The following is a 16,890-nucleotide window of genomic DNA, read 5'->3' on the forward strand; positions in this document are numbered from 1 at the left end:
GAAGGGGTGCAGGGGGCGGGGGGAGCCCAAGGAACCCTTAGTTCAGGTCCTGTCCTCCGCTGGACTCTTCCCAACCTTCGTCTCCCGACAGGGTCCCAGTTTCACAGAAGGAACAACTGAGGCACAGAGAGATGAAGGGTTCAAAATCAGCAGTTGGTCAGAAGCGGAATCGAATTCGAGCCCGTCTGTGTGGTGCAGGAAGCTGGCCAGTTTCACCCTTTGGCCTCGCTGAGTTTCTTTCAGACCGGTTCTGGGATCTCCTTTAGGGAAGGGCTCTATCCACCCCTTCCCCCCGGCCCCCGCCACGCGAATTACGCCCTGGGAAGGGTTTAGGAGACTGATGGAGGTGGAGGGATGAGATAGTAGGGAAAGGACTAGGCAAGAGTTGGCAATGAAGAGAATTGAGGCAGTCGTGGGAGAGGACCCCATTTGACAGGCTTGAAAACTGAAGCCCGAAGTCCCTCTCTGAGGCAGAGCTAAGGCTTAATTCCCTACACCTGCCAGGCGAAACCGGTGTGGTGCCCTGAGGGACTGGGGCTGGGAGGGGAGGGGGAGGAGGGAGAGTTAAATCAGGATCCCAGAGGAAGCGGCCAAGGATGACCACGTGACTGGGTAGGCGCCAGGGGCCGGTGGCTCGGGGCCAGGTTAGGGAGGGGAAGCAGGCTCCTGGGGCGGCAGGCAGTGGGCCAAGGGACTTGACCGAAGTCCTCTTGTGCAAAGCCTTCCTTGGGAAGAAGTGGGGGAGCAAGTCCTAAGAAGTAGCGGTGGGGCCAGAGAAGGCTTGTTGCTGAAGACCCACCCCCTCCACCTCCATCACCTCCCAGTGCTGCTCCCAGGCTTGAAGTCCTGCATTTTCCTGCTGGAGATGGGGAAACGACAATGCTTACTCCAACTCAGTTTCAACTGGTTTTCCCCTCTCTTATCTTCAGGACTATGTCTGAGAAAGGTCCGTTTATTAGGCCCATTTCACAGTGAGAGGGGAGGATGGCTGAGGTTCCCGGAAAGGCTTTAGAGACTGACTTATCTGAGTCACACTTTTACCTCTCTGAGCCTTAATTTCTTCGTTTGAAAAATGGAAATATTGATGACTGACTTAGAATTCTCCTGAGAATTCTAGGAGATAATGGATGTGAAGTGCCTGGAATACCATTGGGGTTCAAAATATGACAGGTAGACTTTACTTTTACTTTAGTGTAAACTGAGGCTCAGAGAAGGGACCTGATTCATCCAGGGACAGGTGCTAAGGGACAATTTCCATCCCCCAAGTCTCATTGCCACAGGCTAGATTCTTTCACTTGTCAAGTAAGAGAATTCCAAACTAAGCCAGCTTCACCAAAGAGAAACCTATGGCTCACTATGACAGAGGCAAGACTGAAGGAAGGACACCGTGGATCAGGGTCTGAGACTGGAGTTGGAGACACAGTACTCACAGGATTTGCTTTCTCTCACCTCTCCTTGTCTCCATTTCTCTTTACACCTTGGCTTCCTCTCCCCTGCAGAGTGATCTCTACCTGGCAGGAAGCCTGGTATGAAGCAGTCCTGGCTTTCCAGCTGAGCCGGGCCAAAGGAGAGCTACACCCAGTTTCACGTGTGTCAGTCTCAGGAAGGACTCTGATGGGCTCTGCTGGAGCAACATGCCTACCCCTTTACCCCCATAACTGTTGGCTGGGGAGTGAGGTACTGTACCGGGTAAGTGCGCTTTAATGGTCAGCCACACTAAAATCACAAGGACTGAAGACGGCTATCTTGCCTAAAGGAAATAGCAGTGCTGGGCGGGCACTACTAACAAATCCATCCCAGCCCTGCTCCCATCAGTCAGACAAAAAGTGGTAATGTATTTTGGTACATGTTCTTCCAGACTTTTTTGGATGCGTGTACAGCTTCGCATTTCCTCCTACAGCTCCCACCCCCAGTGAGCATATTTCAAGGTACGAAAACAAAAAGTGAGTCAAGGAAAGTCAAATATATAGGGGGGAAAAAAGAAAAAAAAATTAAAGGAAATAATCCCCTTCTCCCCTTTGCTATTAAAACATGACAAAACAGCTCAGACATCTCTATCAATTCTTGAACCCAACAGAATATAAGCCATTAGAGGAGTGAATAATTTTTCAACACTAGAGAAAATGGAAGAAATCATGAGGGAAAGAAAGATGGACAGGTTTATTTACAAAACATGAAAGTATTTTTAACTTTAATTTCTGTTGCTGGAAATAAATTAAAAAAAAAAAGAAAGAAAGAAAGGAAAAAAACCTGCTCTACTCTAAAATCATAGCTAACGGTAAAAGGCAAACTTCAGACTGGGGAAATGTTTTACAGACAATGGGTTAGTATTTCTATTATGTAAAGAACACATAAAGTTGATAAGAGACTAAGAACCCAATAAATGGTCAAAGGAGACAGATGAAACACAATGACAATGGAATATTCTCTACCTCATAAGTAGTCAAGGAAGTGCAAACTAAAAAAAAGAAGCCATTTATAGCCTTTCAAATTTGAAGTTTAAAAAACTGGTAACACTAAAAGCTGGTGTTAGTGTGAGCAATGGATATTTCTACATTTCTGGTGAGAATATGACCTGCTAAATGTCTTTTTTGGAAAGCGGTTTGGCAGTATGCATCAAAGGCTTAAATGATGTCCACGCCTTTTGACCCAGGAATTCCTCTTTTGGGAATCAATTTCAGGGAAATAATCCAAAATTAGAACAAAGCTGTACTCTCCAAGATGTTTGAAGAAATATTTTTATAACAGCAGAATTTAGAAGAGATCACCCAGAAGGGAATGATTAAAAAACATAAGGTGCATCCATCAGATGTAATACATTTCACAGCTCGTAAATTGATGGTAATGCAACCTACTTAAAAACAGGAAAAAAGTGCGTATAATGTTAAGCAGGTGTGCAGTTTGATAACTTCAATGTAAAACGCAAACCACAAATTATTCATAGCAAAGAGCGGAGAGGAACACCACAGATGTTAACAATGGTCAGAGAATTATCTGATTTGGTTTTGTTTCTTTTACTTCTCTCTACATGTTTGAATTCTCCACACATTTTTTGTTGAGTAATACTAACTTTATAATCAGAAAGTCACTTAAAAAAATTATACCAAAAGCAGTGGGTGTGTACCAATTTGATGTTCAGTTATTTAAATTATATTTTAACAACAACAAAGAAATAGAATGGATTTAAATGTATTCATCACATCTTTTCATTTTTGCTGTTGAGACAGTAATGGTGCATTGGAATGTTTGGAGTCAGACAGATCTAGGTTTAAACTCCAGCTCTATCCTCTTACCAGCTGTGGGAACTTGGACAAATCATTTCACGGCTCGGAGCCTCAATTTCCTCATGTAGAACGTGGCATTACACCAATAGTCATACCTACTTTGTAGGCTTATTTTGAGGATGAGACAACTTAGAAAGTGCCTTTCACCCAGTAGGCTAGTTCTCCTGTTGTCTCTTGGGTTCCCAACACATACTTGGTACACAGTAGGCACTCAGTAGGAAATGAGACCCAGGAGAAGAGTTTTCTTCTTTTCGAGGCATCAGCTGCCCTAGGACAGCTGCTTTCAATCTGGTTTCTCTTTCCATTCCTGAAGCCCCGCAAGTTCTGGTCAAGCTCCAAATCTGGGATTTCCCTTCCGCCTTCCTGGTACCGACCCCTGCTCCTCACCCTCTCAGGAGCAGCCTGTCTTAAAAGGCTCAGAGTTCCCTTTAATATTTACCAGACCTCATGATTTCTCTTGGCTGACACAGGCATCTTCTGGGGCAGTGATTCTACAACTTTTGTCTGATTCTCACCCACAATACGTACAATTTGTACGTGGTGGTGCTGGCAGGCCCAGAGAGGGACGTTTAGAACAGGGCATCCAAAGTCTGAGCCCTGGCTGACAAGGCTGGCTCAGTACTGTCTGTCCGATCCGGCCCTTCCCCTTTCTGTATTCTAGTTTCCTCATCTGTAAAATAAGGGTAGTAGGATTACCACGCTTTCAGAATCCTTGACTTCAGAGTAAAACCCATGTTCCTTAACCCGCCATTCAGAGCCTGTCCCAGCCTGGTCTCAACCTACTTTCAGCCTCATCTCTCATCCTTCCCTCCCCCTCCCCACACCCAGGGCTCCAGTCACACTCAAGTTCTCACCTCTCTCTAAGCAGGCCAGCTGTTCGCTCCTCTGGGCCTTGCCAATCCTTTTGTTTGGAATGTCTTCTGCAGCTTCCTTTCCACATCCTCCCTGAAGGCTTTCCTGACCCTCTAGGCCGTTCTTCAGCCGTCCTCTGTCTCAGGTCCCTGCAGCTTTTGTACATTCGTCTGTTATTGTTTTCATTGCCTTGTGCTTTGATTGTCGGCCCAGCTGTCTCCCCATCTTGGAAACGTTAGTCACCTACTTAGCTCTCAGCCACGGCAACAGGGTCACTGAGTAAGGAAACGGAACTATGAATAAGGAAATGCAGGCAAGTCGATGGGGTGAATAAATGAACTAGGTGAGTGAAGAGAAGAAATGATGACTGAGTTAATACGTGAGTGAGTTATGGTCCATTTGTGCTTAGTTCTCTCCATTGAGTCCTGAGCCTCAGACCAGGAAAGGAATTTACTCTCTGACCATGTTTCCACAGAGTTCCAGCCATCACTTCCCTCTTAGCAGAACTCACCTGGGACCCAGCATCCCCCAGTCAGAGTGCTCAGGAGCTGGCAAGGCCTGGGGACCCAGGCTGGGTCATGGTCCCTACGCCAGGGCTTAACTTCCACCCAATCCTGTTCTCACTTACCCTAGTGTTTCTGAAAGTCAGTTGTAAGGTATTTGGGACTCAGGACAAACGACGATGGTGGAGGATTTTCAGAGCCAAGACACGAAAGGCTTTTTCATCAAACTGATGATAAGGTATCAGTATTGCTTCAAATTAAAATTGGAGCCTTGATGTGCTGGAACTAATCCCCGCCTCCTCACAGGGAACCCAGCTTTCTCCAGACCCCATAAAGGAGGCCTTCTTTGGCTCCAGCAGACAGGAATATGGCTGTAAGAAGGGACTCCCTGTCCTGCTGTGGTTGTCAGCTCTTTCTGGGTTGGTACTTATCAGGGTGTTAACTGTTCCTGCACCAAGGCTGTGTATCCTCAGAAGGCAATGAACCTTTCTGAGCCTTGGCGTCCTCCTCTGCAGGGTGGGCAGGTGACTGTTCCCCTTGTAGGTGTGTGGTGAGCAACAAGTAAGACATGGGAGTGAAGGGTCCAGCACAGTACCAGGCAGATGGTAGGTGTGCAGTAGAGAATAACTAGAATTCTCACAGCTGATCCTTAAAAGTTCAGTCTTTTCCCTAAGGAACCAGTCACTCTTCTAGGGTTCTTCCTTCTATTTATAACTTCTCCCTTCCCCGCTCGCAATTCTACCTAATTTTGGGACTTCAGCTCCCATCTTGCCTCCTCCACAAAACTGTCTCTGTTCCTAGAACACTTTACTAATGACGCCTACCATACTTATGGTCTGTTCTCATGAACATGGAAATGAGTAGTTAATTAAGAATAGGGTTTCTGCAGGCAGGGCTGCTATGTACGGCTGCACAGGCTGTGCACTGCTTCAGCCTAGAAGTACCATTCACAGACTGAAAGGGGAGTGGAGCCCCGACAGGTTATGTAATGAAGAGGCTCTGTCTGCAGGTCAAGTGGACTGAGTATGAATCTTGGTTCAACCACTTATCAATTGTTTGAGGAAGCAAAGTGTGTAACCTCATAAGACTCAGTTTCCTTGTCTATGAATGGGATGTTATTAGTACCTACCATTTGGGGTGGTTGAGAAGATTCAGTAGCTTGATGAGTTTGACAGTGCCTTGTGCAGGGCTGAATTTCCTGAGCAGTTAATTTTATGAGTTAATTCATGAAATTAAGTGAGGGTATTTTTTCTCTCTGAGAAGGGTATACACAAGCTGGGGTCAGTGAGTCACTGAAAACCTGGCCCAGCGCCCCCGCCCCCACGTGTAGTAGGATGCAGGCCCTCACGCTGTCCTTTCTCTCAGGACCCTACTCTACCTTCTTTTTGCCAAAAGCCACTTTTATTAGTCAGGTCTTTTTTAGTTGACAAATGACAAAACTCCAAAACAAACTAGCTTAAGACAAAAGAAGCATCTGTGGGTGGATGTAACTGAACTCCAATAGAGGATCCGGGGGTCCAGCTACATCATGAGAATTCTGTCTTCTTCTCCATCTCCTGGCTCTGTTTCTGTGACTTGGCTTTATTTTGAGGCAGGTTCATCCCTGTGGCAGGAAGATGGGTTACTGGGTGGTTCAAGCTTATATTCTATGGCTTTTCATACAAAAGAGGAGAAATCCTTTCTCTGAGCAACCATGGAGCAATCTTATGAAAGGCCTCCGATTTGCCCGGCTTGGCTCACATGCCCACTCTTTGGACCAATCATTGTGGCTGGAGAGATGGCAGCCTGAGACTGGCTAAGCTAGGGCCATGCGTCCACCCTCGTCTGTCAGTCTCACAGAGCCACATGAAACGGGGAAAGGGCAGTTCTCCCACAGGAGATGTACTGCGCGTACAGGAATGTTGGCTGTCCTGGCCATGGTTCTTTATGGCTCAGTTCACAGGTCACTTCCTCAGGGAAACTTCCCCTCCCCTCCTCCATGTGGACCTCAACCTTCCCACAGTAAATTGCAAATGACTCTCTGACACTATAGTTTGGGAACAACTGAAGACAGCAACAAGAGCGTAATTACTCATCTGTAACTCTCAGGCCGAGCTTCCCACCCGGGCTATGGAAGGGACGTTGCCAATGGTCTTTCCGGCCTTTTTCTCCTTCCTACTCAGATCTTTGTTGCATTCCACCCTCTCTCTACTGCCTTAGGCTTAGTGAGGAAGCAAACTCCATTCTCATGGGGAATGGTTTAGAGTCTTCCAGTGACTGGTTCAGGAATGGGCGCATAGGGCCTAGTTTGGTCTGGTGGGACGTGAGGGTGTCTGGGAAAGGCTTCGTTCTCTTTTGGGTGGGCCAAGGAAGCCAGCTGGCGCCTTCCTGCCCTCTCTCGTGCTAGACATACATGAGGAAGCCTTTGGCCTCCACCAGTCAATCGCTACTGGCTGCCACTGCACAGGTGGAAGGGACCCCCACTTTAGGAGAAACCCTTCATGGCCCTGTTGAGTTGCTGGATCGCCCAATCCTGGATGCCATCTGCCCCAAGACCACCAAACCCCTAGCTAACACACCTCCTTCTTGCTAAACAACTCTGAGCTGGGGTGTTTGGTTACCTGCAGCCACAGGTATCTTCAGAAAGTTCTCCCTGAGTGAACGACATGGGTGAGTGGCCGCAGACTGAGAGCCACCAAGCACGCCCTCCTAAAACTTTGCCACCCACACCAGTTCCTTTCTACCCCACAATAACAGACATTCAAACATTCTGGATGCTTTTTAAAAAACCACAGCAGTTACTTTATTCTTAAGTTTGCACTTTACAAAACCACAAGGGAGAAGTCCTTGAGGGCGAGAGGGGTTGGGGAGGGGGTGGTGAAGAGGGGGATGAGGAAGGCCTAGAAATGAAGCCCCCTCATCGTGGGGACCAAGCAGGGGCTGGGGCCCGGCCAGCCTGGCGGGGCCTCCCGTGTCCTGGCTGTACAGAGCTAGGCCAGGAGACCTCAGGGAAGGGCCACAGCCTCTAAAGACTGCTGCCACTTGACATTAGACAGGCTGCCACAGGCCATGGCTTCTGCAGCCCAAATAAGGAAGTGGGCCTCCCCCTCTCAGGCGGGGGGGTAGGCGGGGTGAGGGCTACCCATCCAGCAGCTTTAGGATGCTCTCACGCTCCTTCAGAGTCTTCCAGGCCTGGTCCTTCTCCTTCTTGGTGGGAGTCCGCTTCTTCTGCCGGGCAGCCATGATCTTGCGGAAGGCGTCCATGACCTCGTTGTCTGCCATGCGGACACGCTGCCTCAGCTCCTGTCGGCTCACCTCCTCCTTCGCCAGCCTGTGGGGACCAGCTGGCCGTGTGCCATGGGAAGCCCACCAGAGTAGGGTTCCTCCCCCTCCCAGACTGAGCCCACCCACCACCCCAGGCTGCCACTCCCGTGGACTGTTTCATACCAAAAAGCAAAGTTACTGAGCCACACTTACCTGGTGCCAATGTAACAGGTACTACCTTACTTCAAAAATATTAGCTCAATCAACCTTGAGGTAGGTGCTATTATTCCTGTTACCAGTGAAGGACCTGAGGCTCAAGGACATAAGAAATGCTTCAAGATCCCACAACTAATGAGTAGGCGACCTGAATCAAGGCAGGGAGGCTCCAAACAATCTTCTTTAAAAGGTCCCGGTGCCAGCAGAAGACCTGCTTGCTTCAGCATCCACATTCCAGAGCAACCTCAGGGTCTAGGCAGACCCAGGTCTACAGGAGGTGAGTGAGATACCAAACTGAACCCTCAGAATGGAATCTGACTTATAAATTCAATTGATGGTGGAGCTGGAAGGTCACTTAGAGATCTATCTAGTCTAACCGGTTAATTTTTCAGATGGAGAAGCTGCTGCTCGGGGCAGGGTTGTGCCTTCTGATACCCCCAGGCTAGTTCCTTCTCTGCCCAAGACTTCTGCATCTGCAAGTCCTACTTCTCTCTCACCCCTCCCCCTCCCCTCCTCTGCACTCTTTCATCCGTATTTTCTTCTACTTGCCCTTGAGAGGGAACTAGAAAGAGGCTTTAGATTCAGCCTTGGGCTCAAGTCACAGCTTGGCTGTTTCCGGGCTGTGTGACCTTCAGCAGAGCACTCATTTCACTGGGCCTTTATTTCCTCATCTGGTAAACAGGGAAAAATACCACCTACTCCCTAGGTGGTAGTGGAGATCAAATAGGAGGGTGTACACAAACTCCCTGATACCTGACAGGCGTTCAGTACGCCCTCATCCTTAAATGCCTTAGAAGCTGGTCAGCAACTTCCTCTCCTTCCATTGGCCTTCACCAACCACTCGTGGTGACGGCAAGCCCTTTGCCCTGCCTCTCTTCCCAGCCCTCAGTCTGAGAGACAGAGTGGGCCAAATGGACGAGTGTGCCCTGCCCTTTTGGGCACCTGTCTAGGAGAAGCAAGGAGACTTCTCTATCTCCCCAGGAAAAGGGCAGCCTCTTCCTCCAGGTATCCCCCTTACCCTTGTTGTGACCAACGCAGGGCAAGACAGATAGGAATAAACACAAAATGAGAAACATCGCAACCAGTTCCTTGAAGAACTGGTCCTAAAACACTGGTTAGTTCCTGGTGACGGGCTGATAATCATCACAGATGTCCAGCAAAATCTTAACAGTTGATAAATCGAGGTGGAGCATAATTGGTGTTTACTGTACTACTCCATCAGATTTTCTGTGTCTATGAAATGTTTCACAACACTTTGGGGGGGCAGTTAAGCATGGAAAGACTTGCCTGTGGTGAAGCTCCTGGAAGGTGACCAGCGGTGGCCAAAGCCTCGCTGGCCACCCCTGGCCGCACGCCCAGCCAGCACCCACCTCAGCAGGTCGTGTTTCTTGGTGCGGTTGTGGGCACTGAGCGCCTTGAGCTCGGCCTGCCGTTTGCGCAGTTCTGCGAGAACCTCGTCCTCCGAGTCCTCTGCGGGGCGGTCCTCAGACTCCAGCAGTCCCTGGGCGATCAGCTCCTCCTTGATGCGGCTCTCCAGGGACTTGGTGTGCGGCACACTGCCGGGCAAGGCAGCGTGCAGTTCAAGGGCCAGCTTGGAGGGGGGACCCCTCAGAGATGCCCAAGGTTAGCAAGCACCTTCCTATCTCTTTGTGCACCCTGACCCTAGAGCTACCTAGTCATAAAAATATAGACAGACACACCTGGTCTTGTTTCAAACACAAGCAACGTATATCAATGTTATGTAATATAAAATACACAAAAACCTATAATACCAACGACCGAGAGAGAACAACTATTACTTTATCTGTTACTATTACACATACTACTATTATCTTGTTATGTGTTATACACACAAAATATATGTATGTATTTTATGTCATTATATAATACAGTGTATTCCAAACTTTGTTATACATTATTTCCACTTTTACTATGTACTATTTTAGCTTTTTTCCCCTTACGTACACACATTTAAATCTGTCTCAAGTAAAAATAGGATCCTTGCTGTCTGTGCTGTGCTACAGCTGACATTTTCCCCTTATCACTCTATTGATACCATTTTTTCACGTCAGTTAACTATATTTCTCTAATATGATTCATAGTTGCAAGTTATTTCATCACATGGAGTTATGACAGTTTAGCCAACCATTCCCCTTCAGTTGGACACTCAGGCTATTGATAATAAGGACAGTGCCACACTGAAAGCCCGGTCACAGGTCTGTGTGTGGAAATGCTGGGCCAGCACGCACATCTGACTTTTGTTGGGCTTCATGATAATGTCCTCGGCCTCTCTATTAATAAAGGCCGTCCCATGCTGGGATGGACAGAAGCCAACAGAAGCAGAGGCCAGACTGTGGGGCATGGACAGGATATCACTTACCTGAAGGGCTTGTTCTGATTGCGGGGAGAGGTGCTTGCCCCGTCAGCGCCCGACTCTTTCCCAGACATGTCGGGAATGGGAGAGTCCTCCATAGGGGAAATAATATTTTCCTGGAAGAGCACAGAAATGGATGGAGGGAGAAAGAGCTGTAGTCTTATCCTTTCCCTGCTCCCCTCTGACCTACAAGGACAGTTTCTGCAGACCAGAAATACCCTTTTCTCTTTCCTATTCCACTCACTTTGGGAAGCCTTCCCAAATGGACTCAAAAAAGCTTCGATCATTTAAAAAAAATCCTTTTTTTTTGGTACTGATACAGAAGGAAGGGAGCACAGAAGAGTGATGATAACATTCAGCAACAGGAACGAGAAGACCTGTTTGTTCCATGTTTGCAGTGCACCAGGCGCTGAGGTAAGCGTGCCGTGCCAGCAGCTGCTAGCTGCCCCAAAGCCCATCTCACCTGCCTTCTGTAGTCGCTGGGCTTACAGCGGACCATAAGCTGCCCGGATACACCACACTTCCCAGCCTCCCTTACAGTCAGGTGTGGTCATGTGACAAGTTCTCTCCAGTGGAAAGTGATCAGAAGAGATAAGAGCCACGGCCAGTGATGACCTTCACATGCTCCTCCTTGCTCTTTTTCTGTGGGCTTGGAGTGGCAGTCACACTGGGAGTGACCTTGTGCAGAGTGTATGTTTGAGATGGCAAAGCTGGGGTCCCTATCTGATGGGGAACAGAGATCTCCCCCACCCCCACTTCAGCCAACCTGGAACATGTGCCCAGAATGTTTTGTGGGAGAGACACTGTTGTGTTTGAGCCAGAGATGAAACTGAGGCTCAGTGAGGTGAAGAGACGTGCCGAAGGGCAGCCAGTGGGCATAAAGGGACCCTGAACCTGGGTTTGAGTCCTGTTTCTAATTATTAGCTGTGTGACCTCAAGCCAACAGTTCCCTTTTTTCAGCCTCAATCTTCTTAGGTGTAGCACAGGGCTAACCACTGTCTTTGCCTCTAATGGGAGGATGTATTGAAAGCCCTTGCACAGGGCCCTTAGCCAACACTCAGCAAGAGTAACTGTGGAGTAGCGGCTACCTTGAGGGGAGGTTAAAATTTGGAGGGGCTTCTAGGATACTGGTGTTTCATTTTGTGATCTTGGGGCTAGCTGAACAAGCATGCTCATCTGTGAAACCTATTAAGCTCTACGTTTATGACCTATGTACCTTTCTAAATGTATAATATACGTCAATTAAAAAATAAACATGGAACATTGAAACAGAAAGTAAATGTAGTTCTTCTTTTGGGTTGGGATGCTCACCTCCACCAAGGCCTGCAGGAGGCGCTGTGTCAGGGCACCAAAGGGGCATCCATCTTCTGGCTGCTCGTGCTGGGCCTCAGACTTCTTTAGCAGGGCATCCACATCTGAAGCGGGCAGAGAAGTGGTGGACAGGTAGGCTGAAGTTCTGGGAACTCAAATCCTGGCTTGGGGATGGCAGGGAGGTGAGAGGTCTACCTTTAGTGTCCAGTTCGGTCAGTGGCCCCATGAGGCCTTTCTTCTTGTCAGCCACGGCTGCTGCCCGGGCTCCGTCCTTCTGCTCCTCCAGCAGGTCCTCCTGTGCCCAGCGTTGGGAGTAGTGCTTCCCCAGGGGCGGGATCTGTGGGAGACACCCCACCCAGCCCGAGGTGGGTAAACACGGGCCAGCCATGCCTGGGGTATGTGGGGGCTATCTGTGCACTTGGGACTGCCAACAGGCTCTTCGTCCATTCCTCACGCCTTCACTTGTCTGTCTCCCAAATACCCAGCCCAGGGCCGAGGCCTGTGCCTGGTACAGGTGAGAAGAGACGAAGAAGACAAAACCTCTCCGCTCACAGTCTAGTAAGGAAGCCAGGTACGTAAAGAACTGAAACACACGCTGAGGGCAATATGGAACAATTTCCAAGATACAGGGTGCAGAAGGGTGTGTGTACGTGGATCATCTCAGATGACAGCTATTGTCTCCAGAGAGAACTGGAGGCCTGAGGGTCAGAAGTGAGAGGGAAATATTGTTTGCGCTGCCTGAACTTATTACTGCCTGAATGGATTACTTTTTCAAGTTAATTTTTTAAAAATTCAGACAAGTGAAGTGACAGAGGTAGGTCAACGGGTGGTAGCAGCACAGAAGACAGACCAGCTTCCTGCCAGGGAATCTGCAGTCATTTTGGTAGCAGTAACGTGCGATCAGGGGCTTGAAGGGTGTCAGGTGGCCAAGGAGAGAAGCGCATGAGCGGAGGCCCAGTGATCAGCAAGGACCGCGCGTGGGCCTGGGGTGAGGGCAGGGTGCTTGGTGGGGCTGGTAAATACAACAGTCAAGAGGCGGCGTGGCCAAGGAAACTAGAGAGGGGCCCTGGGGCTGTGCCACCAAGGACTGAGGCCTTGGACGCAATTCTGGGGGTAATGGGAGCCAGGGGAGGCCTGGGAGCAGGGCCACATCATGAGCACATCCGATCATGACAATGGGAGAGTTCCCCACCAATGCTTTTCTGTATTTTCTACGTTTTTTGTTATGGAACCTCCTTTATTTTCATCATAAAAAAAAGTAAATTTTTATACATTAAAAAAAAGAAAAAGCCCCTCTACAGGCAGGAAAGTGTTAGAGGCCATTCAGGTAAAAGCTGATGAAGGCTTGAGCCCCAGCAGAGGGGATGGAGTTAAGAGGGAAAAAGGGAGGGCCTCCCTGAAGATGCCGCCTTAGGACATGGTGACCATTTGGATGGGGACAGAAGGGAGGAAGCTGAGAGTTAGCACCTGGGTGTCCGGGTGCGTTAATGGAGCAGACAGGAGGCTGGGCAGGGCAGGGGGGAGGACGATGATGTATACCTTTGGAATCTTTGATTCTGAGGCACCTCGGAGCCCTCTTGTTCTCCCTCATGTCTATCTAGGCCTGGGGTCCCTACCTTGTAATGTTCAGCCTCATCTTCTGGGGGTTTCAGTAGCTCCTCTAGCGTGCGCACCTCCTCACTGGTGATATCAGCACAGTAGGGCTCCACCGAAGCCCAGAATCTGCAGGGAAAAGCAGATCCTGAGTGGGTGCCCATGAGCCCTGGCCCCGGGTCCCTCCACAGCCTTCAATGCCCGAACTCCGAGCCCCATCTACGTTCCCCGGCCCAGACCTGTTGGGGGCGTCATTCTTGGGAATACGTGGCACGTCAATTGGGTCATCAGTGAATTCATATTCCTGGATCTTGGGTTGAAGGTTTTTGGATTTGGGTCGCCCAGGACCAGGGCCTGGCCCATGTCCCGCCTTCCCTTCCAGTTTCTGCTTCTTGGGCTTCCCATGTTTGGGGGGAGCTCCAAGCTCATGGTCCCGACCCAGCTTCAGGAATCGTCTGTCACCTTTTTTATCCTGCCAGTCGGTGAGGATCTGAAATTCACAGAGACCGTCACTGAGGGAGAGAAGGGAAGACACAGGATGGTTCCATCTCCTAGTGAAAAATTAGGATCTAGAACTCATGAAGGCTCCAAGTCTTTCCCCATCCCCTTTCTATCTAGCAAACTCCTACTCATCCTGCAAAACTCAGCTTCTTTTCTGTGCCCATTTCATAGGATTTTATTCATACATTCTCATCTTTCGATTCACTTGTTTGCCTGTACTAGTTTCACCTCTGTAACACCCAAGCCAGTTACAGCGTTTAGCAAAAAGGTCAAACAGATGATCACATCTCAGTGCATGTTAGACCTGGGAAAATATGCCACTGGTAACTTTTTGGTGAAGGCAAGCAATCCTCCCAGCAAACCTTCACTTCAAAAATCACCACAACTGGGAAGCCCTCTCTGCATCAGTTACCCAGCTTCTTAGATGCTAAAATACAAGTGATTGTGCCACAGCCTCGCTCAAAAAGCTCCAGTGGATTCCCAGGGACCACGAGTTAATTTTATTCATCTTTTGAGGTCCAGTTAAAATGGCATCTTCTTCCTCCATAAGGCTGGTCCTTCATACCTCCACTTGTAGGCCTATTCGTAGTGTTTGGTCATAACTAGAAGAAACAGAGTACCTTGTCTCCCCAGCAAGTTTATAAGCTACTAGACACCAAGAAGTTCATTTTAGCCATCTCTGTCCCCTAGGATCTGGCATAGCACCTGGCACACAAGGCTCCGAGGATGCTTATGCCATAAATAGAAATAATCAGAGTCATAGCAATAAATAACGTTTGACATGCTTACTTAGTGTCAGACATTGGGCTGAGCCTTTGCAAAAAGTCTCTCTTTTAATCCTCACAAGAGCTCAGAGGCAGGCCCTATTATCCAGCCAACTTTGCAGATAGAGAACTGAACCTCAGAACTAGCAGATAATTTTCTCAAAGCCACACAGCTGGGAAACAGCAAGTCCATAGTCCATCCCTAGAAAGTGCTTAGGCCAGGATTCAAATCCAGGCCTCCCCATGCCAGTTCCCCTAGGACTCCTAATCACAACAGCACATCACCTGGTACATGTCTGACTTCCCCTCCCTTTGGTTGGCAAACTCCCTGAAAGCCAGAATTGTTCTAATTACCTCTCTCTAATGACTAGCACAGGACCCAGAACATCGTGGGAAGCAGGGGTCAAGAGATGCTTAGTGAATCAGAAATCTTGCAATTTATGAGGATCATGCACATTCCTGCGTATTTTATATGTCACACAAGCCCAGTTTGGGTCTCTATCCCCCTATGCTCCCCTGCCCCAGGCCCCAGCAGATGGGGCTCAGTGACCGATCCCATTACTTGTCCTAGTCCATCCCTGGTGATGTCCCCTCTGTGGGATATCACCTGGGTTTCAGCCTCGAGCACCCGCAGGCGTCGGCTGGCAGAGGAAAGCAGGGTCTCAAGCTCCAGCTGCAGAGTGTCCAGCTCCTCGATACCGATGCCATCATCCTCAGAGCGGGCCAGCACCGCTGTGTAGCGGGGACAGACCTTCAGGTGGTCCACAGACTTGAAGTCATGGAACTGCAAGGGGCAGTCCTTCAGCTCACTCATGGCCCAGGATAGGGGACCCTGTGAAGCTGGAGAGGAAAGGACGACTGATGGAGGAAAAAGTGTCATGAGAAAAGTCCAAGGGCTCCTTCCATCCACGGACAGCCTCACCGAGAAAGCCAGGCTTCAGTATCCTGTTGACAAGGTTGATGGCACAGCTCCAACAGTGCACTGAGCTAGATGCATTTTACTAGCTTCTCATTGAATTCCTCACCCAACCACATGAGCAGGGACCTTGGGGATCTCCGTTTTACAGATGAGGAAACTGAGACTCTGTAAGGGTGGGTACATGTCCAAGCTTACCAAGATACAATGTGAATCCAGATAGTTTTGAGTCTTTGCCCCTATCCACCATGATATACTATGCCTGTCCTCCTGATGCTCTTCCCTTCAGTTCCAGTCTTCCTGCGTTCTGCTAAGCCCCAGAGTTCCAAGCATCCCATCCTTATAAAGTTAATATTTTTTGTGCCTCCCAGTCTCTCCTTGTCTCACTCCTGCCCACCTTTGTCCCTTCTCTTTGCATCTGATAGTAGTTAAGAATGTGGGCTGGTAAGCCATATACCTGAATTCAAGCCCAGGCTTGAGCATTCTCTGCTTATGTAGCTCTGAACATGTTAATTAACTCTCCTCTGAGTCTCGGTTTTTCCATCCATAAAATGGGGACAAAAGAGTCCTCAGCCTGTTTCCCCATAAGAAGTCTGAATCTGTAAATTGGGGATAACAATAGTACCTACCTCCCTGGGATGTTCTGAGGATTAAGAGATGATGCCCGTCAAGAGCCCAGTTCAGTGCCTGGCACAGAAAAAGTGGGACTGGTTAATGGCTGGCCCTACCCATGGATCGCCCCGTGTCCCGCCTTCAGGGCCCCCGTCTTCTAAGGACACCTTACCGCGGCCCCCACCCCCTCTACCTCCTCCTTGCGGCCTTGTACGGACCCCCGGCCGCGGGAGGGGGCGGGGTGTTCCGGTCGGTGCGAGCAACCGCCCCGGAACTGGCTATGGGCGGGCCCCCTGCAGTTGACGCGGGGGCGGGAAGAAATGAGGGCCAGCCCCTGTGTCTTGCTGGGGGTGGGAGGGGGTGAGAGTGCGGGCAGAGAGCGAGCCCGCTGAAGGTGGGATAGAGAGAGTATGCCTCGGGCGTACCCTAGGGGACAGTCCGGGCGCCGGGGGGCGGGGCTCGGCGGCCGGGTTCGCGGTCGGGCAGTGAGTCCCGCCGAGCCCGGAGGGCAGCAGGTAGGAGGGGCTCGGAGAAAGGATGGGGGCGCAGAACCGGAAGGAACGAAAGGCTCCTCCGCCTCGCCTTGTCCTAATATGGTGCCCAACCTGAGGCCGGGCTGCACCATTGCATGCCTGTGAGGGAAGACGGCAGCAAAGACGACAAGAAGGCCAAAGTCACAAGCGAGAGCTGCAAGGGTAACGGGAGAAGCTTGAGTAGTGAT

At 49.6% G+C, this 16,890-nt stretch overlaps 2 protein-coding genes across 8 annotated transcripts in view; one reads left to right on the top strand and one right to left on the bottom strand.

The window, feature by feature from the left end:
- The window catches only part of OGG1 (8-oxoguanine DNA glycosylase), a 30,677-nt gene extending 15,010 nt beyond the window's left edge, over positions 1-15,667 (top strand). For 2 of the 5 annotated variants that reach the window (XM_032458928.1, XM_032458930.1), the window contains 2 exons: positions 1,500-1,689; positions 1,859-7,684. In XM_032458928.1, the coding sequence (XP_032314819.1) occupies positions 1,500-1,689; positions 1,859-2,035 (367 nt within the window). In that variant the 3' untranslated portion in view covers positions 2,036-7,684. Of the gene's footprint in view, positions 1-91; positions 1,690-1,858; positions 7,685-10,794; positions 10,887-11,793; positions 11,916-12,268; positions 12,355-15,212 lie in introns of those variants that run through there. The other 3 variants (XR_004312267.1, XM_032458927.1, XM_032458929.1) reach the window with 3 other exon arrangements.
- TADA3 (transcriptional adaptor 3) lies at positions 7,394-16,779 on the bottom strand. 3 transcript variants are annotated; one of them, XM_032458924.1, is made up of 10 exons: positions 16,363-16,779; positions 16,187-16,244; positions 15,249-15,481; positions 13,616-13,866; positions 13,400-13,505; positions 11,979-12,120; positions 11,784-11,887; positions 10,479-10,588; positions 9,469-9,654; positions 7,394-7,949 (listed from the first exon to the last, which is right to left on the bottom strand). In XM_032458924.1, the coding sequence occupies exons 3-10, from the start codon at positions 15,453-15,455 to the stop codon at positions 7,757-7,759; spliced, it is 1,299 nt and encodes a 432-aa protein (XP_032314815.1). In that variant the 5' UTR covers positions 15,456-15,481; positions 16,187-16,244; positions 16,363-16,779; the 3' UTR covers positions 7,394-7,756. The 3 variants fall into 3 exon arrangements, with proteins under 3 accessions (XP_032314815.1, XP_032314816.1, XP_032314817.1); XM_032458925.1 differs by having other exon boundaries at positions 16,595-16,725; XM_032458926.1 differs by having other exon boundaries at positions 16,342-16,459.
- Positions 16,780-16,890: the final 111 nt, after the last annotated feature.

Source organism: Camelus ferus, chromosome 17, assembly GCF_009834535.1.
Source record: "Camelus ferus isolate YT-003-E chromosome 17, BCGSAC_Cfer_1.0, whole genome shotgun sequence".
NCBI classification, from domain to species: domain Eukaryota; kingdom Metazoa; phylum Chordata; class Mammalia; order Artiodactyla; family Camelidae; genus Camelus; species Camelus ferus.

Coding starts and splice junctions, on each gene's coding strand:
- TADA3 (XM_032458924.1), bottom strand. CDS start 15,455: ATGAGTGAGCTGAAGGACTGCCCCTTGCAGTTCCATGACTTCAAGTCT. Junction 13,506..13,615: donor AAGAATGACGCCCCCAACAG/GTCTGGGCCGGG, acceptor TTTTCCCTGCAG/ATTCTGGGCTTCGGTGGAGC. Junction 11,888..11,978: donor GACCGAACTGGACACTAAAG/GTAGACCTCTCA, acceptor TGCCCGCTTCAG/ATGTGGATGCCCTGCTAAAG.